This window comes from Ailuropoda melanoleuca, chromosome 2 (genome assembly GCF_002007445.2).
Source record: "Ailuropoda melanoleuca isolate Jingjing chromosome 2, ASM200744v2, whole genome shotgun sequence".
NCBI lineage: Eukaryota > Metazoa > Chordata > Mammalia > Carnivora > Ursidae > Ailuropoda > Ailuropoda melanoleuca.
This window is the reverse complement of record NC_048219.1, coordinates 4,704,585-4,727,186: the sequence shown is the minus strand read 5'-3', so window position 1 is coordinate 4,727,186 and position 22,602 is coordinate 4,704,585. Positions and strand designations below refer to the sequence as shown.

At 42.7% G+C, this 22,602-nt stretch overlaps 1 protein-coding gene across 2 annotated transcripts in view; it reads right to left on the bottom strand.

Annotated features, from left to right (window-relative positions):
* CLIC4 (chloride intracellular channel 4) overlaps positions 1–16,651 on the bottom strand; it is a 76,360-nt gene extending 59,709 nt beyond the window's left edge. The window contains exon 1 of one of the 2 annotated variants that reach the window (XM_034646826.1): positions 16,378–16,651. In XM_034646826.1, the coding sequence (XP_034502717.1) occupies positions 16,378–16,449 (72 nt within the window). In that variant the 5' untranslated portion in view covers positions 16,450–16,651. The remainder of the gene's footprint in view (positions 1–16,377) is intronic. The other variant, XM_034646820.1, reaches the window with a different exon arrangement.
* Positions 16,652–22,602: the final 5,951 nt, after the last annotated feature.

Genomic DNA, 22,602 nt, shown 5'->3' with positions numbered 1-22,602 from the left:
GTTCTTGTAGAAAATAAAACATATTTCTAGTCAAAGAATTCACTCTTGAAATATTCTTCATTTCTCTGACAAACTGCCCTCATTATCACTGAGAATTTTTATTACTTCCACTTGTATTTGTTTTCTAATAAGCTGCATCTAATTATGAGAACTTAATTATCCGGATCTGACTTGAAGTTACAAGTCTCAATTTTCTGTCTGGACCTAAATACCCAAGACTAAGGCTACTCTGGTACATAAAAGGCTACTTTGGTACATAAAAAAAATCTGGACTAGATTGGACATTAGTTCTAAGAAACACACCCACTTTACAGATGAGAACAATAATTTGAACCTGGTTTTCCAGTTATGTAATTTGAAGATTCTAGACCTCTCAACCCATCTGTTATTAAGTTTAGATCAATGGCTATCCAGTGAGCACTAGACATAAAACCCAAATTACATGTCTGAAGTTCAATAATTGAATACTATTTTTATCTCTGGTATTTTACTATGAGGCAATACAGAACGCAACACCAAAAACAGACTTAAAACTCTCTTACATGCATCTGCCCCCAGACTACACATACCAATTTGCCCCCAAACTCCAATAGACATTTACTGAATTAATGAGCTTTCTACCATTTAACGAGATTGTGTTGGGTGGAAAATATAAATGATGAAGAAAACAGTCCCTGATCCCTGATCTCCTGGAATTCACACTCTGGCCTGAAACAAAGATAGGATGAGAAATGATTCAGCTGAATGGCAGAATAGACCAAGGCACACAGCTCCAGACAGAGTGGGAAGGATTCACTCTGCTGAGGGAGCAACAGGGTCAGAGAAGGAGCTAAAACCTTGGAGGGCATTTATTTTCATGAACTAAAACCCCTGTAATTATATGTTAAGCTAAACTTTTTACAGAGTTGGGTGTACTCCAAAATATTTATAATAAAAGATGCTGTACAGGTATATGGTTCTTCTCTTCAGAAACATAGCACATTCCTAAGTGCCCGAATGCTCTGGCATGCTTGCAAAGAGCTCTGAGAAGGAGCTCAAAAGCTGGAAACAGTTACTGTCAGTAAGAATGTTTTGGGGTGCTTTTAAGAGTCCTTAGTTGAGAACAACTTGTGCTTTGGCCAGAAACAGATTTATTCCTTCATTCTGTTCTACAGTACCTATGACCAACCCATCAGAAGAGTCTTACTACCACTTGACCACCCTGAGATCTGACTTAATGGTTAAAAATTGAATAAACCAAGAAAACAGTAATCTTACAAAAGACAACAGGAGTCTAGAAAAAGGAGTCACAGAAAAAATACATGTGAAAAAGCCTTAAGGATAAAACCACCTTTAAAAAAAAGGGGGGGGAGAGAGAAGAATTGGGGATAGGAAAATGACAACAGGATCAAGAAACTAAAGAATCAACATACCTACAACCTCCCTCAAAAAGGGGATAAGCAACTACTCTATACAGAAAGAATTTGTGTGTATATGTTTTTTTCAAAGAGAAGATTCCTTGCAAATGGTTTGGTTTTTCTTTAAGGGACAAAGGAAGACAGACCACAGGACTACAGAGTTTGGTAGCCTTTTAAGTGAGCCAAAAGTTAAAAAAAAAAAAAGAAAAAAGAAAAAAGAAAAGAAACAAACAAAACCCCCCCAGATCCAAAAGTACTGGCTGATCTCATTAGCTCTGCTTAAGAAACTTTATAGATGTGACTTCACTCCTGGATTACACTTCTATATTTAGTTTATACCTAATATGGATAAAGTCCCGAACTAACAGCCGTTTCCTCTCTCCACAAAAAGAAACTTCCTTGCTTTTTTTTCTATCAACAATGCAAAGATTAGTGCAGGCTCCTCTGAAGGGAGAGGTTTAAAAAAAAAAAAAAAAAAAGGAACACAAAGAAAAATATTAACAACCTGGTATGTTATTTCTGTTAAACTTGGACCGCTTTGACACTTATAAATTGTAAAACAATCCTAAAATCAAATATGTGATGTTCCAGTCAACTTCCTTAACAAGTTTATAAATAAACCCTTTAAAGAACTTTACAAAATACTAATTAACCAGGCCCCAAAAATGCACAGAGGTGAGGTCATGGAAATTTTACAGTTTCCTTTCAAATCTAACCAAGAGAACTGAAAGCAACCAAACTCATTTAACGAACCATCCGGACTCACTGGTTGTTAGTATGTTTTAGGGATACTCTTAAACATTCTCCGAATTTTTTATTTTTTATTTCTCAGGGTGACTGAATACAGCAAAGAGTGAAAACAAAACTATGTTAGATAAACATTTGAGTTTCAAATACAGAAAAAGGATATAAACAAATAAAAAAGCTCTTAGTGGTTAAGAGTCAGGCTCTGGATAACAAAGACCGTGGTACAAATCCCAGTTCTGCGACTTTCCAGCCCCGCGACCACACACAAGCAATGACCTCTCTAAGCCTCATGTGTAAAACAGTATCCATAGTACCTATTTCAGAGTTTATAGGAGGATTAAATTAGCTAACATGTAAAGGGCTTGGCACACTGTGCCTGCACCAGAGAGAGAGTAAGCTCGCAATGCTGTTATAATTCTCATTCTGACTTTAACAGAAAAACAAAAACTCCTCATTTTCATCTATCGGTGTACTCTATTTTATACAGGAATAAAATAAGTAGTTTCAAGAAGCTTAAAATATTATCATAAAATGAAATGTTTTAAAATCAGTTTATGATCTTTACATCACCTATCAGTTACAGCCACGCTAACGTTTTAAAATTTGATCATCATCCCATTGTGATATAAAGTAAAAATTTAAAAACAACAACAGCAATCTCAGGTTTTAGAAATAAATTAAGAATTAGGAGACTTCAACCCTCTTTACTCTTACCCCTTAAAAATGACTAAACATAAAACCTGTCAATCTACACTGGCTCAACTTCTGCTACGAATTAAGAAAATAATCCCTCCTAAACATGTCTGTATTTCCCATAAAGAAAGCACTACATAAATGTCAGTTAATAGATGACCAGCTCAACTTTGTAAGTAAATACCACAAAAATCAAGCAATAGTAAACTGTAGCAGCACAAGGAGCTATTATGCTAAATCCATAATTCAAAAGTACTTCCACAGAACCGCTAGACCCTATAAGCCACAGATTAGGCCTCTAAACTTCTTTTACGCTCTCACCTAAAGAGAAAGAAAGAAAAAAGAAAACCACTCTTACTAATAATAGACTCTTAAGCTTAAGCTACTAGACCAGAAAGGGCTGCTGAGGCAGAGTCTAAGATGGCAGAGTCCAATCTGAATGTCCTTTAGTTATCTAGAAAGTGTCAACAGAATCACGGTTCACTTAATTCAGGAATAAATTCTAGTCTAATCTTGGATTTTTTTTTCTTACACTATATATGCTCTTCTGATAAAGAATGGTAAGTTCCCCCACCTATTTATTTGTAATGTGGTAGCCTGGCAGACACTTTTCTTAGTAACACCCTGGAGATTGAAACCACACTGAACATATAAACTAACTACCAGAGGTGCCTGGGTGGCTCAGTCAGTTAAGCGTCTGGCTTCAGCTCAGGTCATGATCCCGGGTTCCTGGGATCGAGCCCCAGATTGGGCTCCCTGCTCAGCGAGGGGCCTGCTTCTCCCTCTCCTCCCCACTAGTGCTCTCTATCTCTGTTGCTATCTCTGTCTCTCTTTCAAATAAATAAATAAATAAATAAATAAATATATACATAAATACATAAATAAATAAAATCTTTAAAAAGTAAAAATGAAAAATAAAATAAACGAACCAAGGGCTGATACAGTCTTAACTCTCAGCACTCCAGAGGCCCATGGAATAATAATAAGCAAACAATGCTTACTATATGCCAGAACTTAAGGTTTTTTCTTGTATTAACTCTTCTAATCTTTACAGAAGCCCAAGAAGTAAATACCATGACCCTAGCGGAGACCCTAAGGCAGCCAGCGAAAGGCAGTACCAGTACTGAAATAGTCTCTATGGCTCCAGACACCACGCTCTTAACCACTACAGCATGACAGCAATGTAACACAAAGATTCAGTCTTCCAAATGACAACTCGACTGCCTACTTGAAATATTAATTCTAACCATCTTCAACTCTGAAATAGACTATTTAGTGCCGACAGAGGGAACACAAATGATACTTCAAGTCAACAATCATCCCCTGGCTCTGACTTTGGGATCTCGAATCCCAAATACCTCCAAGGACAGCAAGAATCTTTACAAGCAATACCAAGGCAGCACCAGGATCTATCGCGGGAGTCCCTGCTGAGTCGTCAGTGAGGCAACTCTTCATCCCACTGGTGGTCAAGCCACACGCTCAGGACAGGACACAATCGTGGACTTTCCCTTCGCTCTTTTCTACTGTTCAAGAAAAAGAAGTAAATCTTCATTTCAATCTAAAATAACAGTCCTGGGGCACGAAATCAATATGAACTGAGCCCAGCGATTTGCACCATATTCTATTTCTCTGGCTTCTTGTACGAAGATCTCTGTGAATTTAATAAGCATTTGCTTTTCCCCAAGCAAACGACACTTTATCTCTTCTTTTCCCACAAGCTTCTTCTGGAATCAACCCTGTGCAAGGGAGAAAAAAGATTCTGTATATTCCTTCAGCAAACATGTTACTGAGGTAATACAAGTAATACAGTTAACACAGTGCCTGACACATAGAAAGCACCCCAGAAATGTTGACATTATTTCAATTAAGTATGAAATACTCTTCTATATATTCCTTCTATTGCATGCATTTGGGAAACGCAATAGAAAAATCAGTCAGTGGTAATAAGCACATCTATTCTAAATATACACAAAACAGACCTTCCTCGCAGTGAAAAAGGCATCCCAGTCAGTGAATTATGATGACTCCCATGGGAAATATTTTCCCCTCTAACCTGATGGTGCAGTGTTCCTTCCAACATTGTAGCTTTTTCAGCTCATCATTTTTAAAAATGCCTCCCCTGAAAGTGTATCCGCTTCTGGCTACCAGCCTGTCCCTTCTACATCACCAAGTTTCTTGTCAGAGCTGGCTTTACACGTTGCCCCTACTCTTGCTTCCACTCATTCTTCCACCCACCACAACACTCTGGAGTCCCCACCAGGACTCCTGCCGAGGCTGCTACAGTGTTACCAATGACTTCCAGGCCGATAAATCAAATAGACATCCATCTTACTTGACACAAATGGTCACTCCCTTCTTCTTAAAAGCCTCCCCTGGCTTCTTTGGTACCTCACTCCTGTGTCCTTGCCCACGCTGCCCTACTGCATTTCCTCGCTCTCCTTCTCCAGTTTCTCCTCCAACGCTGCACCCCTAAGTGTTGAGAGTTCCTCAGAACTTGGTCCTGGGCACTTTCTCTGCTACTCTTCATTCATCCACTGCCTGATCTCACACACTTTAAATACCACATAAATGTATGTATCAAGTCTGAACATCAGATCTGTAGTCAACTTTCAGTCATCTGAAACTCGTCAAGTCAAACCTGAACAGTCTGCTCCTCCACCATCTCAATAAAAGGCACTGCTACCAACCATTGATTCTGATTAGAAACTCACAACTCCTTCGATATCTTCCTACTGACTCCACCCTCAAAATTTACCTCAAATCCATTCTCTTCTCCCCATCACCACCCTAATCCAAACCACCATCATCTCTTTTTCAACTACAGCGGCCTCCATATTTGGCCTTGTTTCCACTCTTGCCTCTCCTCTCCAATTCCTTTTCCACAGAGTGGCCAACTCCTCATCTTAGAATGCACATCAAACCATGGCACTCCCTTGCTTAAACCATTTTGAGAACTGCTCTTTGTACTAAGGATAAAATTCACATGACCTACAAAGACCTCTGTGATGTGGCCCATCTATATCTCACTCTGCACCTCAGTTTTATTCCCTCTATTTCAGTCATACCCTCAAACAAAAATATTTGTTGACTATTTCCAGCCTTTACATACAGCAATTCCTCTAGCCTGGAATCGTCTTCTCATTCTTCTCCTAATCACCATTCATCCAAATACCATTTCTCAGAGAAGGACACACTCAGCTTCTATTTAATCAGATTTCCTGTCATTCCGTCTCAAGATGCCCTATTTTTGTCCTTAATGTAATTATATACTGTCTTTATTTGTGTATTTCTTTAACATAAGCCTCTCCCACTAGACAACAGATTACATGTCAAAAACTAAACTCCTGATCTCCTCCCCGTCACAACTAGCTCTCCACAGCCTTCCCCACCTCGACTAATAGCAACTTCACCATTCTATAATTTCTTCAGAACGAAACTCTCAGAGTCATCTTTGACTCCTCTTTCTCTCATATTCTACATCAGGAAATCCTGTTATCTCCATCTTAGAAATATATCCAGAATCAGACTGCTCCTCACCTTAGCTCAAGCCACCATCTCTTGCCTGAATTAATAAATAGACACCGAATTGGTCTCTGCTTCTGACTATGCCTTCCTATATGCTATTGTCGGCAAGGTTATCCAAATGTCCTGTTAAATAAAAAAAAAAACAGCACCCCCTGGGGCGCCTGGGTGGCTCAGTCGTTAAGCATCTGCCTTCGGCTCAGGGCGTGATCTCGGCGTTCTGGGATCGAGCCCCCCATCAGGCTCCTCCACTGGGAGCCTGCTTCTTCCTCTCCCACTCCCCTGCTTGTGTTCCCTCTCTGGCTGTCTCTCTCTCTCGTCAAATAAATTAATTTTAAAAAAAAAAAGCACCCCCTACCATTCCCCATACTCTTTACCCTACACTTCAGTTCTCTTCATAGCCCTTATCACTAGTAGACATACATTTACTGTTTGCCTCCCCCACCTGAATATGAACTCCAGGCTGTTCCGTGACGTAGCCACGCCACCACAACACTACCTCAGTATTTGTTCAAGGACTGAATGAAAAAAGAAGAAATTGGAGGTGGGAGAGGGGCTGGAGAAGTCAAAGATATTTCAAATGAGGGAAACACCACCAAAAATCTTACATGAAGGCAGAGAAGTCCAGGGCATGTTCAGGATGAGTCTAGCTACAGTATGACGTAAATCTGCAGCTGCTGTGGGAGACTGGACTGGGAACACAGCTGGGTCATGATCTGAAAGACTCTACCAGAGTAAGTCATTGTATCTAATTCAATAAACTAGAGAAAGTAGGATCCATTTAACATTTGAGGCAAGAAGTATCAGTTTTATTTTAGACAGATTAAAATTACAGAATATTAACATATAACTAAATTACTAAGGGAAAAGATACAAGTTTTTTTAAACGACTGATAATATACACCGTACTTGGTAGATTCCATAATACTAACTACCGTTCTTCTGTCAGCATACAACATAAACATTTCACTCATCTCTAAGTCAATTAGCTCATTCATTAGGTTGTCACATAATGCATTTCTTAAGGTCTTAATTCAACTGGAATGGTGTTGTTTTTTTTTTTTAAGAGGTGGGGGGCAGAGGGAGTGAGAGAATCTTAAGCAGGCTCCATGCCCTGTACAGAGCCCGACTCAGGGCTCAATCTCACCACCCCAAGACCATGACCTGAGCTGAAATTAAGAGTCAGACGCTCAACCGACAGAGTCACCCAGGTGCCCCTCAACTGGATTTTAAAAAGCACGAGACAAAAAGTCACTCTACTACATAGGAAAAAGCCATCAACCATGGCTCATTTACTCACCTGCTGATTGTCCATTAGGCTATAGAGTGAGCTCCTTGTCCTATTAGGCTATACACCTGCTCTTATTTCTTTATCTCTCTAGCACTTACTGCATGGAATGCATTCAATTAACATTTGCTTCTATTAAATATCCCTATACTGTGCTGGACCATTTCTAGATAAAGATTGTATCTTATATCCTCTACTATAAAATGGGCACCTACTACAAGATTGAAGGGGAAAATTAATACTAAAAAATAATTTGGATTTTCAGAAGAGATTTCTCCTAAAGAACGTAAAGGAACAGGCTACCTCCAAACCATTTAACCAATATCTATTCTATGAGCAATTCTAGGTGTTGGCAAACTTCACAACAACAACAACAAAAATCTTGCTTTCTTCCAGCAAAGATCAAACAGGGTAAATGCTCTTTTAGTGCCATTAGGAAGATAAACACAAATACAATCTGGGTTTCTTTGAAAAAAGCGAAATAAAGTATATTTCCTTTAAACCAGCTCACAACTCAATACATGTTACATACTAGACTGGGCTTCATTTTTCATTCCAAGTATTCTGCTGTCATGAAGGACATTAAAATATTATACGCTCATCAATAATTCATGCAAGTTTATAGAAAAGACTATGTCACATAACAAAATAGAAATAGCCATTCCCAAAGGAGGGGTTACAAGTAATTTTATTTTATGTGTATTTTCTGTGTTTTCTAGGTTGTCTACAATAAATGCATATGCTTTGTTATAATGGGGGGGAACACACATTTTTTAAAGAGCCCATTACATATAAAATGAATATACTAGGAAGCAGAGAGGAAATGACATTACTTTCCAAATTGGGGGCCAATACTTACACGAAAGCAGACCAAAGTTAGATACTGCTTATGCTAAGTGACTCAAAACCAGTGTATTTGTAACCAAGGGTCCTGCAGATGATTACAAAACGTGAGACAGTTTGTGTTACTGATGGCTAGCAACAGTTTTTACACGTTTTAGTGAAGAATCAACAAGCCCTCAACATTTCTAAGCCAAAACTCTGGATCTCTGTGTTAACTAAAATATGCTGTAAACTAGAACATCAAGTCATATAAAACTGCACACTCTTCCTAAGTTTATTTCTTTGAAAATTTTTCAATTCCGTCTTGGACATTTGTATGTTCAAGGCCAAAATTTCATTTCCTAAGTCTGAACACCTTCTCTCTCTCCCATTAGCCTGGTAGTCTGCCCGCTGTCATGGCTGCCACTCTGCCAGCTTCCTAGGAGAGCAACAGCCTTTAGTTTGTCTTCAGTTTTTAATGAACTTTCCCTCTAGTCACCTCCCACCCAGTCTCCAGCCCCAAAATAAAAGGAACTGGTTGTTAGCAGAGGAAAACAAGCGTAGAACTCATATATCCTTAGAAGTTCTTAATTGCTTCAGCTTTCACCTAACTGCTTGCTTTTTCTAGTCTCCAATGTTTGTTCAGATTCTCTTTCTTTCTTCTCTCACACTTACAAATAATTAGCTATGTGGTGTGGTATAAAATCCAATACTTAAGTTATTACAGATGATTGACATGTTTACAACTCTATTATAATGAGAACTAAACCCTTTTTTTCATAAGGATGAGTTATTGCACATGTAAAGCTGGAATAATTTTATCGCAAAAAGAAAAGGGGGGGTACGCTCCTTACTCAGCTTCAAGAAAAGCAAAAAAAAAAAAAAAAGGAAAGAAAAAAGAAGAGAGAAAGAAAAGAAAGAAAAAAAAGGGGGGGATGTCTGGCTTCCTGGCTGGTTCAGTCAGTACAGCATGTGACTCTTGATCCCAGGGTTGTGGGTTCAAGCCCCAAAGGGCGTCGGGTGGCTCAGTTGGTTAGGAAGCTAACTCTTGATTTCAGCTCAGGTCATGATCCCAGGGTTGTGAGATCAAGCCAAGCCTATTTAAGATTCTCTCTCTCCTCTCCCTCTGCTCCTACCCACCTCCCTCCCTCCCACTAAAAAAAAAAAAAAAAAAAAAAAAAAAAGTGAAATCTTTTTGGAAAAAAAAAGTGAAATCTTAAAAAAAAAAGTGAAATCTTTAAAAAAAAAAAGCTAAACAAAAATCTATGAAACAAAATATATGCATGATAAACTCAGGTCAGTATCTGGTCCTGGTTCTAATATTGTTACTTCTTCAAGACATTAACCATTAAAATTTAAGATATTCCTAGTCTATCTTTGGTACAACTTTTATATACAGTCTTACTTATCTACATTAACTTGTTACTTTCATATATTTAGACTAATACAGTCTCCTGGTTTTAAATAAAGGGGGGAAAAAACACCAGAAACCGAACAAGGCTAATTGATATTCCTTATACCAATACTCAGTACTGAGCACTGAGGGATAAAAGCCAAGTCTCAAAAAAGACGACAGAATTAAAAGTTCCAATAGAATTCACAAACTGATGCCCTGAATTAAATTTAGATTCCTGTTGATTCACACTTGAAGGGTTTGTAAATGATGTTATCTTCCTTCAGAAACTCCCTTTCCATTCTCTACGAGAGTCTCAAAATGGGTGAACTCATCTTAACTTACCCCTCACTTGATCGAAATCTTAATTAATGCTTTAATCACACTTCCCAGCCTCCCTAACATATTTCCCTTTTACGGACTCACTAATTCCCTATCTAGGTGACACCTGACACAGGATCCACAGCACTAATGAAACAGGACGTGGCAAAGTCTTGCTCATCATCCTTTTACTGGCTTCTCAGCACCTCTGTAAGCATCCTGTCAAACCAACTGTAATTTTCAGGATCAGCCAGGTCCTCCCCACTGCCTCTTTCCTATCATTATTCCTACTGTGTTAGGCTTCTCATTGGTTCAGTCCCCACCTCAGCAGCCTCTTGTCTCTTCCCCATCTGGGGTCCCATTCTCTCCAAACTTTACAGCTAACCAAAATTGTGACCCTGGCCTTTACAAAGAGTAGCACTGTTAGGTCTTCAGGAATAGGTGAGACATGTAGAAAGAACAGAGTTCCCACGAACTTCACATTTTACATTCATTTTAATCTCCTGGATTTTCCCCTCTGGAAACCTCAAAGGAATGGCAAACCAGTTAGATCCAAGGTAACACTGTCTTAACGTTGAATTCGTTTTGTTCAATTTTAAGAACAAAGTTCTCAGCATCATTTCCTACAGAAAATGTATTTTGTTTGTGTTAAAAAAAGGAGGTTGAAGACCACCATTGATACAAAATACACAGAGCTCATTTTATACTGGCAAAACAGTTGAGGGTTTGCCCATCTCTGAGATCCGCACCCTCCCAAATGCCACTGAGAAGCTGTTGAACAGACAGCAATCCAAAACACAGGAAGTGTTGGGAGAACAAACGAGGCTGGGAAAATTGTATGTATGAAGTTTTTGAAGTCTCATCCTCAGCTTTTAAATAACTTGTCTCCTTGGCACTACGGATTTGAATCATTCCTGGCTCCTTCTTTCAAAAGTATCAGTCTACCTACTATTTCCTGAATGATGAGTTGACAAATAATGTCAAAACTAACATTCCCCTCTCTCCCCTCTCTCCCTCTGTCAAATAAATAAATAAAATATATATTTTTAAAGCCCTAACACTCCCATTCTTGGCTATTCCCGATCCACCTACTCCACCCACTTTTTTAAGGTCAAGTCCAAATCTACTTCCATCTTTCCCCCATCTCTCAGCTTAATTTGAATTACACTTGACTCCTTAAGCATGTACCATCTTGTGTTATTGTTTTTTTTCCAATAAAATTTACAACCCTAAAGACAGGAAATGTTTAATAATTTCTTATAACTTCCATAATACCTTATTCAGTATCAGGCACCTAATTCATTCCAATAAATGCTTTAAGTTACAGTTAATCAGATGGAAGGGACCTTAATGACGACCTAGCCCAAACCCTTCTTTTACACCTTGCTTATATGAATTATGCTTGACAATCAGAACTCCACCATTTACTTTTTTAAGAGCAAAGGTTCTTAAACCTGTGTCAGGAATCCCCAGAAAAAAAGACTCACATAGAACTTTTTTATGTAATTTTAAGGATTTACAGAATCCCCTGAATCCTATTAATGAAGCCCACATTTAAGAATAATATATTGCTATCAACAAAAATAAGTCTTTACTGTGTGCCAAGCCCTATTCCTAATGTTTTCCATAGAATGGTGTATGGTTAGATCACATTTCCCAGCCCTCCCTGAAATTATATGACGCCTTGTCGTCACGTTCTCCCCAGTGCAACAAGAAGGGAAGTGACAGGCAGAACTTCTGAGCTAGGGCCCTTAAGAGACATGTGCCTCCTACATATTCTCCACCTCCCACTGGCTATAAACAGGACTTCCTAGCCACCAACTCTGACAGCTTAGGGAGGTTCAATGCTCTGGGGGTTGTTGGAAAAACAAGTTGTTAACGCTTTGGTCCCTAAATGACTCTAAGGAAGAATGCCACCCCAGTGTCTAAAACACTCTCCTTGGACTGCTAAGTCAGAAAGGAAATAAACTTCCATCTTGTTTGAATCATTGTTTGGGGTGAATTATTTATTGAAGCAGCTCAGACTACCCTAATTAATACATACAGATTAGCAGCTAATCCCCTCAGCAACCCTATAAAATTGTTGTAATTATTATTATCCCGATATTAGAGGTCAGGAAATGGAGGCGCTGAGAGCTTAAGACACTTGCCTGACACACTACTGGAAGCCAGAGTCAAGCCAAGCAGTCTGGCTCCAGGGTCCACGCGCATTGGAAATCCTGCCAAATATCTCAAAAGAAAGTTATCCTTGTGTGTTATGCCACCCTGCACCAAACTAATTTTTTTTTACAACCAACACCCCAATTCCAGCAGTTCAGTGACCACTGCCCACAGGGACTGTCCTGGTTCAAAATCATGCACCAACAAGTTTAAATTCCAGCCCAAAAGGGGGGCCTGGGTGGCTCAGTCAGTTGAGCATCCCCACTCTTTGGTTTTGGCTAGGGTGGTGATCTTAGGGTCATGGGATGGAGCCCCAAGTAGGGCTCTGCGTCCAGCAGGCAGTCAGCTTCTCTCCTTTCCCCTCTCCCTCTGCCCCTCCCCCTGTTCACAAGCACACAAGCACTGGCATGGGCTTGCTCTCTCTCAAATAAATCTATATATGTATAGATATGTATATATATATGTATAGATATGTATATATATATATATATATATATATATATATAAATGCCAGCCCATAAAACTAAACTCTACAAAGGGATTCCTTCTATGCTGAGATCAGAAACACCACTGCATCATACCAAAGCTACTAGTGGGACTGGGGAGACAGCAGTGTCGACAGGAGTTGGGCTTATACAAGCCAAAGAAAAAAACAAAAATCAGTCATTTTCGATTTCTCTCACTGTGTGGTTCAATAATTAATAGTTTTGCTTAATACAGAGATCTTGGTTCCCAAAGTCTGAACATGGCCAAGAAGAAATACTGATGGAAATATGGCAGGGATAAGAAAAGACTAGAAGTACTACAAACTAGAGGGAGGGAAAAGTAGGTACATAAAACCACATAGGGTTTAGTAGCAAAAGACCAAGGTTTGAGACTAAGACTGTGAGGATCTAAGTAAGTAGTTCCCAATTCCAAAGCAGGTCAGACACATATATAAACAGTAAAATGCTAAGAAAAAAGGAAACAATTTCATTTCAAATATCTGGTATCCTCTTATTTTCCAGGCACTTAGGACAATATATAGACTTTACCTTCAACAAACTATCTAGAAGGGAAGATATGCATATAAATGTGTACATACAAAACAGACACACACTTAGCATCTATTTTCTGTGTATCAGAAACTGTCCTAAGCTTATTACATGCTCCATATATCAACCAATTTATTCCTATGAGCTTGGTCTATTAATATCCTAACTGTACAGATGAGGCATGGAGAGGTTTAAGTAGTGTGTAGTAAGTGGACAAAGTGGACCTGAAATTTTAATTACATTCGAATTATAAGGTTCCTTATGCCCTTGCTAAAGGGTCTGAACTTCACCCTATTGGTTAGTGGTTCCCAACGAGAGCTGGTATACCAAAATATATACACCTACCATATACCGTATATACACCACCTACCTATACACTAGGTGGGGGAAGAAGGCATTCCCACTCTTGAGGATGACTGCCTTTGTAAGCGTCTTTTACCACTGCGAGGGTGCCCTACCCTCTGGGTGTTGGGGTAAACACACACAATGGAGAATGCACTGATCCAGGTGATGGGGAGCCAGGGGACTCAGGGGCAGAGAACTTCGAAAACAACACTCACCAGGAAGGCAATGTAGCTGTGAGTCCAGTCACACTAGTTACTAAGGCCCTGGCCTATTTCTCCTCAATTTAAAGCTGCCTATACAGGGAAGCTCAATATCATTTTCACTCATATGCTTTAAGTGTAGATAATAGTTTTTGGCTACACACTCAGATACCTCTTGGCAGAAAAATTAACACTGTTTAACATAAAATGCTGAACAACCATGGCCTCTGTCCCCTCACTGCTTTCAAAGTAACTATATTTACCAGGGTATCTTTCCCCATTTGCATTTCCCATATATAGGTTTTGAGAAGAAATCAAGAATACTCTTTAACAAAAAAAAAAAAAAAAAAACCTCTTTACCCCAATCTGCCTGGCCCTTTTTTTTTTTTTTCCGCTTGGAAACAACTATCCTGGTTTATATCAGTACAATGTTTTATCTGTGCAGAATCACAGGGCAGCAGAAAACATTTCACCTCTTATTTCACAAATGAAGAAAATAAGCCTCAGAAAAGGAAAACAACTTGTCCAGTGAGTACAGAACTGTGACTTGAACCCTGGGTCTCTGCTAAGCCCTGTGAGAAAGGCTTACAATTAGTGGTAAGCAGGATGCTTTTAGGTGGATTACAACATTTTTTACTTTAATACTTATGCACAGGAGAAATAAAATCACCACACCTAATCAGTTTCAGATATTACTGCAAGATGTATTCAGTAAATAATAATACACATCCAACACAAATATGGAAAACTGGGAAGCAGTATAAAATCACTCAAGTTGGAGAAACAATGTACCATGCCCCTCTCCTTCTAATTGAAGGGTTAAATTAATAGTAGGCAGAGCATTAAGCATTGATCTCTTCCTCTCTAATTCATACACTTCATTTCTTTTTCTTGTCATGTTGTATTGGCTAGGAGCTCCAGGACAAGGCTGAAAAGAAACCATTACTGCTAGTATCCTTATCTGATTCTAAATTTAATGCTACTTCCAAAATCACCATTAAGTATCATGGTTCTTTTTTAGAACTTTTATAGATACACTGTTTTTGAGTTTATGGAAATTCCTTCCTATTCCTAGTTCAATAAAAACTTTTGAACACTGATCTGTGACCCGCCCTTCTGCTTTCCACCCGTCTTACTTTCTCTTATTTCAGGATCCTTCCTACAACCTCTGCACTTCCCAGTACTGTATCTGCCACCCAAACAGAATCTTTGAAGATATTCTGGGGGTTCTATACCTGTCTGCTGTTCCAGTTCCCCCAACCAAAATGTTCCTAACACCGAAAACAGAAAGAAAATCCTAAAACATTGTTCTGATCATGTCTTCTCTCCCTTCTCTCAAAGACACCCTTCAGTGTTTTCCCTTCTTTAAAATAAAGACTCAAGGAAAAACAACAACGAAATTGTTCTAGATTCCTGTTAACTTTCCAATTCTGAGCCTAGCTCTGAATAAGCCTGCGTAAGTATGTGACTATGAGAATCTCAAGGATTTTGAAGTTTTGAGGGAGGCAGCTGGAGCCAGATGTTCCGAACTTCTCTCTCCTTTGCTAAAAAGAAAAATATTAAAGAAAATAGGAGAGAGATAGGGGTAATACCTGTAAGCAAATAAGGTAGTTTCCAGGAAAGAGACCAGAAGGGAATATCAACCCTTTAAAGCCCAAACAACTTATGAATTCTTCCCCTCACCAGTTTTTCTTTCAAAACAAAAGGGCACCCACAATCTTTCCCGAGGCAGCAACACCAAAGGGAGCAGCCAAAATGTTGCATCATACAAACCACTCCGAGTTTAAGAAACAAGAAACCCAGATGGTGGTAAAATACCTAAGGCAGGAAAACCGAAGCTGGGAATCTCGGTCTTTCCCGGAAGCCCAGGAAAGTCTGCTGTTTTAAAAAAATTTAAGATCGCATCGAAAATTTAAGTTAGAGTTTCACGCCAGAGGGAAGCGAAATGCTCTTTCAGAAAGCGTTCCAAGAAGTTGGGTTCATCATCTCCCCACCAAGGGGTTTCGGCCGGGCCGGGAGAGACCCGGAGGCGAGGGTGGGCCGGGGTCGGGCCGGCGCCCGGGCGGGTGCGGGGCTGGGGGTGATGGTGCCCACCCCAGCCCGGGTCCTGAGGGCAGCCGCGCGTCCCACCCAGACGCGGGACGACTGTTTGTCGTCCGGCGGAGCCCGCGCGGCTGAAGGCGGTGACCGCCGCTCCGCGTGCCGGCTGCCGGGGGTCCCGGTCCCGCCCAGGCTCCCTCGACCGGCCTGGGCGGCGGGAAGGCGCGGGTGGGCCCGAGACAATGGGCCGGGGGCGCGGGAGCAGCTTCTCCGGGCCGGGGGGCGGGCGCCGCGCGAAGGCGCAGGGGGGGCGCCGGGGCCGAAGAGCGCCCGGGGCGCAGGGACGCCGCCCCCCCACGGCCGGGCGGGCGGACGAAGGGGGCTCCGCGCGGCGGGACGGCGGGCAAGCGCTCACCTTGACGAAGAGCTCGATGACGGGCTCTTTGTCCTCCTCCTTCAGCCCGTTCAGCGGCATCGACAACGCCATGGCCGGCTCGGCTGCGCTCCGTGGACGGCGGCGGCGGTGGCTGCTCCTGCTCCGGGGCTGCTCGGGTTGAGGGCTCCCGCCGCGCTGCGCTGCGCCTCCCTGGACAGTCCCGGTGTCGAGCTCGCCTCAGCCTCGCCTGCCCAACACCGCCCCACGCCCCGCGCGCGACTCGGAGGCGGCCCCAGCCTGAGCCGCTTCAAGCCGCGGGGCGGGGCCCAGGGGCGGGGCTTCGTCGGGGGCGGGGCCAAGGCCTGCGCCTCGGGACTCTGGAGGAAACAGGGAGGTGGAAGCTTGGGGGGTGTGGCCTCGAGCGGGGGCGGTAAAGAAGCTCCGGCTCGGGCCGTAGGTGGGCGGGACTCCGAGCCACGCCTCCCGAGGGGGCGGGAGGGAAATTCCCCCGGGGGCCGGAGCCTGACACCGCCTCCCGCCGCGGCGCGGGCGCGTCTTCGCAGCTGCTGCTGGCTCCCTGCCCGGTGACCTCATGCCTTCGGCTGGCCTGGGGAGGCGAGGAGGCGCTTCCCGCTCTGTCCCCCCCGCTGCAGCCCACTGGATTCAGCCCTTTCCCGTAGCAGCCACCTCCCCAGCCTCTTCTGCTAGGAGCTGCCTTTCAGAGGGACTTTTTGTAAAGTTTTCATCCCCTTAGAAACACCTTTCTTTTTCCTCCTCTGACTTCTCCTTTTTTCCTTTGACTCTCCCGTCACTTATATCTTGGGAGCCAGCATATTGACAAATATTTATGAAGACTTCCTATGTTCCAGGTCCTGGGTGATGAACAGTAAGCACAGAATCCCTCTGCTAGAGTCTACGGTCTTGATCGACAGACAACCCCAGTGACTGAAGGCTGGGAAGGATTCCCAAGCCGTTTCCATGCTGTTCCTCCTGCCTGGACTAATTTCTTACCCCCCCTCACCTGGCCAACTCTAGTGTGCCTCAGAATCACCTGGGTGCTACACCCAGACCTGCTTTATCCATCCAATTCCCCTTCTCTGGGGAAAGGGGGAATTCACATTTTAACAAGCATCAGGACAATTTTGATACAGGTGATCCTCAAAAGGAGAAACTGTCCTGGGTTTTCAGCCCCCAAAGACAGGGACTGTGATTCTTTGAGCCAGGCAGGAGGAAGGCACCTAGTCCAGGTTTGCTACTGCTGAATGCCTGGAGCAAATGTCACCCCCTCTGGAAAGAGTTACTTGTTCCCTCTTCTGACTTTCGGTAATACTTGACTCACAACTCTTCCCCACTTCCCAGGTTAAGTTGAATTATGAAGGCCAGTCGTAGGAGGGTTGTCTCTCTACACCCTTAGCGCATTAACACATCTCAGTGTTTGAACAAGTTGAATGTATGCAAGAAACTATTGTGAAACCTGCAGCTCCTTCCTCTCCCAGACCATAGCAAGTTGCTCAAATATTCTTGTGGGGACTCTGTGAAAGAGACAGTGCCCCCAGAGGTCAGGAGCACTGCTCTAGAGTCAGACGAAGTCCTGAAACCCCTAAGCCTTAGTTTCATTATGGCAGGGTGGGGCGCTCTTACCAGTCTTTACCTTGCTGCAAGGGCTGCTCGGTCAGTGATGGCTGTTAGCTCTGCCTTGAGCCCTGTACCGTCCCCGTTCCCCCCTGCAGGCTAGGATGACGTCATATTCAACTCCTCCCTTGACCAGCTTGTTTGTTGAAAAGAAATAAACGCCAGGGGGCTGCCCCCCAGACAGGGACTTGAACCTAAAACAAACTGAAGTGCCTGTCTGGACTCTGAACTGAACTCAGTGTTAGTTTTTCATGAAATTATGAACTGAACCAAAGTTCCCTTCCAGCCGCCCCCCTCCACCCTGCCTGAAAAGCCACCAAAGTGGTCAACCAGTTAGTTCAAAGCAAAGCCAAGTTTTAAACGATCAAATGAAACCTCGAAGAAGGTTCCAAACTGGCCCTGGAGCCGAGGAATATTTCAAGGCATCCCATTCTCCCAGGTGTGCCTGACAGTTTATCAAATTCAGTTTGAATCAGCGAACATTCCCTGCGGTGTCTGTTGCCTGTCACGTACTGGCCTCCCAGCACCAGGATAAGGAGGTGGGGAAAGCCTGGAAGCAGGGCTTTTTTTTTTTTTTTTTTTAAGATTTCATTTATTTATTTGAAAGATAGAGAGCAAGAGAGAGCACAACCAGGGCGAAGGGCAGAGGGAGGAGACTCCCCAACGAGCAGGGAGCCCGATGTGGGACTCGTTCCAGGATCATGACCTGAGCCAAAGGCAGACGCTTAACCGACTGAGCCACCCAGGTGCCCGGCAGGGCTCTTCACACCTCCTTGACTATACTCAGATATTAGCAGAAAGGAAACGGGACATTTTCCTCCTGAGAATGCTGAGGCAGTGGTGGTCTCCAGGGCTTAGAAACTAAGTCACAGTCACTCATACCTGGTTTTCAATCCCATGGGCTCACAGGGATGGGCAGAGAGGGGGTGAATAGGGATGTTCATGCGGGGGAGGCTCCATGAGCACCTTGTGCTCAAGTCTCATTTTCCAACTGTGATATGTATGCATAGTTTGCATTCTAAACTCGTGTTTGTTTTTAGAGCACACACACCAACTTTAAAGATGGGTGGAGATGCGTTCTCCTTCCCACCTCCCCCCACACCCTCTGACCTCATCTTAACTGCTCTCCCTTTTGCTCTCTACCCCAGCCACACCCATCCCCTTGCTCTTCCTTCAACAGGCTGAACACACTCCTGCCTCAGGGCCTTTGCACTTGTCCTTCTCCCTCCCCCCAGAATTCCAGCAACTCCCACTCCCTTGCCTCCTTCAGGTCTTTGCTCTTCATGCCACTCACTCTGAGAGATCTCCCAAATACCATTCTATCTGACAGTGCAAGCTGTTCTCTCATTCCACCCTCCACTTTATCTCTCTCCGTAACACCACCCTCGGTCATATAGTCCATTTATTTATGTGCACATTGTCTGTCTCTGCGCACTAGAACGTCAAGTCCATGAGAGTAGGGATTTCTGTTTGATTTTGTTTATGGCTATATTTCCAGCTCATGGAATTGCTCATGGTATACAATAAAAACTTATGGAATGATGAACAAGCCGTGTTTACCCCGCGGTTTCCTGTACCCTGGGCATGCTCTGGAGGGTCCTGCTTGCTCGGTCTGAGAAGACAGGTGGTTTGTGTGCGTTATGATTGCCACTTGCCAAGGAGTCAGGTTTTCCGAAGGACAAGATGGTGCCTTGAGAAAGCTTCCCCTAATGACACGCTTCCCTCCTCCCACTCTTAATTATGTGGCATTGCTGGCCCACGGTCTCAGCCCCACTTTCTACAACTGAGACAGTAGAGAGTTGCTATACACATGCACTCTGGGGCCAGACTGCCTGGTTTCCACTCTGTCATTTCCTAGCTCAGCATGACTTATTCAGTCTTTCTGTGCTATAGTCTCTTATCTATAAAACGCACCTAAAAATTGTACTTATCTGATTAGATCATGGGTAGATGAATCTATGTGAAGTGCTTGGAGTGGTGCCTGGCGTGTGGAAAGTACTCGGTCAGGACTGCTGACATCGTACCCAAGTGTGCCTCGGCTTGACCACTGAGCTCCCACACTGCATGCCACTGCTAGCTGATTGTTTCCAGAACCAATCACGTCTGTTCCTCAGGGCGTGTCAGAGGAATAGTTTTCATTGTCCCCATTTTACAATGAAGGAAATGAGGTTGGAAGAGATAAACAGAAGCCGTGCAGCTGGGAAGATGGTGGGGCTGAGATTCAAACCCATGATTATCTCTTCACTACACTGTGGGTATGGGAAAAGGTAGGCTTCTATTCATCCTTCAAGGCCCACTCACATATCCCCCTGCTCTGCAGAGTGTCTTTCCACCGTTGCATTGGTCTGACTGCTGCACCACCCATCAAGGTCAAGGTGAGGGTGGTGTGCAGGTTTCAGTGTGTGCTTCCCGAGCCGACTGCCTGATTTCCAACCCCAACTTGGGTGGGTGACTCAAGTACGTTCCCTCATCACTACAGCAGGCAATATAAGAGAACTCATAAAGTCACTGTGAGGATTAAATGAGATATTATCTGCCTGGAGCATTTAATAAGAAGCATTCAATAGAAGTTAACAATGGTTACTATTCATATCAATGTGTTCTGCCTGTGTATTCGGTGAGCTTCCTGGAGCACGGGGAAACCTGTCATATACGTCCTTACCTGAGCCAAATATTTCACTTCCCAGCCGTGAGATTTCGAGCAAGTTACCTTCTCCGTACCTTTGATTTCCTTGTGCAAAATGATGATAATTACAACACCTACCTCACAAGCTTGTGATGGAGATTATACCGGTTAGTAAATGTAAGGCACGTACCATAGTGCCTGGCATATACTCCGCACTCAATACACATTAGTTATTATTTATGTTCTGCTATGCTTAACTCAGGGCTGGCCACACTATAAAGGATAATAATAATCAGACTAGTGAAAGAATAAATGAAATAAATTTCAAACATTGCCTTTTAACTTCCCATGTCCTCAGTACATATTGTTGTTTCGCTCACTACATATTACAGGTGTTCAGTCATTCTTTGGCGATGCCAGTCAACCCAGCTATGGAAAATCCCAACACCTTTGAATTTCAACTGTGTCCCCATTGATGTGAATTAGGTCTTATAAAATCTCTGTAGTTGTGACTTAGCCGTAATTCTGGCTAAAGTTTAACCTGAATGCTGTGTCCATAGGAGCACCAACCTTTCCAACCTCCCTGTAGATCTGGGCCTCCCCTGGAAGAATCAAACACAGGACCTGGAGACACATTTCAGTTCAGCTTTTCTAGGCCCTTGGGAGAGAGTTCCAGTGTGTGGGTCCAAGGACTGACATGTTCCTCCTGGCCACAGGCCCCAGTAGATGGACCTTCATTAGTAAGAGACTCTCCAAGTTCCATTTGAAACAAGGGTACAGTGGAGAAAACTGAGTTTCAGAGAAGTTAAGCAGTTTGCCTAGGGTCACACGGCCAGTAAGTGGCAGAGCCAATAATCAAACCTAGATCTCTTTATCTGTGTTGCCCATACCCTGGCCAACCACCTGCTCATAATGCTGGTCTTAAAGAGTTCTTATGCATGTTTAAAAAATGGCATGTAGGGGCTCCTGGCTGGCTTGGTCCGTGGAGCATGTGACTTTTGATCTCAGGGTTGTGAGTTCGAGCCCCAAGTTGGGTGTAGAGATTACTTTAAAAATCAAATCAATTTTAAAAAATGGCACACAAAGTTTTTAGCACAGGGTAGACATTCAAAAACTGTCATCTTCTGCTCCTTCTGCACAAACCCCTCCTCAACTCAATTTCTCCTTTGCCTCGTGATCCTGAGGTCAAAAGATGTTGCATAACAGGCCTTGGTTCAAATTCCACCTCTGCCACTCACTAGTTTTGGCAAATCGTTCCACCTTATTGAGCCTCAGTTTCTTCTCCTGCCAAGTGTCAGAGGCTTATGTGGAATCAGGGAAGGAAGGGAAAGTTTACACGGATGTGGGAGGCCGTTATTCATATCGAAAAGAATTTATTCACATGCTCACAGGATCTACTGAGCTGGCTATCTTCAACATTACTTCCAGAGAAAACCAGCTGGAAATCTATCACCAACAATACAAGACCTCACAAAAGCGATGAGATACAAAGTTAATATCCTTTTAGAAATCAGCGTCTTTCCATATACAAACCCCTACCGTCTTTTAAATTGTAATGGAACAAAACATCTCATGTATTAAAAGCAACCAAAAATATAAAAACATTTAAGAACTAGGAAAGCATCTTAATAACATGTACAAGTTCCATTTGAAAAAAAAATGGTGACGCTTTTGAGAAACATATGTGTGAGAGAATATATATGTGTGTGGGGGGGGTGTATTCACGAAAATCTTTGAAAATGCTTGGACAAATCGAGAGGCATAATCTATTCTTGGATAAGAGGACTCAAAATCATTATGATATTAGGTCTTTCTATATTAATCCAAAAAAATTTTTTTTAAGATTTTATTCACTTGACAGAGATAGAGACAACCAGTGAGAGAGGGAACACAAGCAGGGGGAGTGGGAGAGGAAGAAGCAGGCTCATAGCGGAGGAGCATGATGTGGGACTCGATCCCATAACGCCGGGATCACGCCCTGAGCCGAAGGCAGAAGCTTAACCACT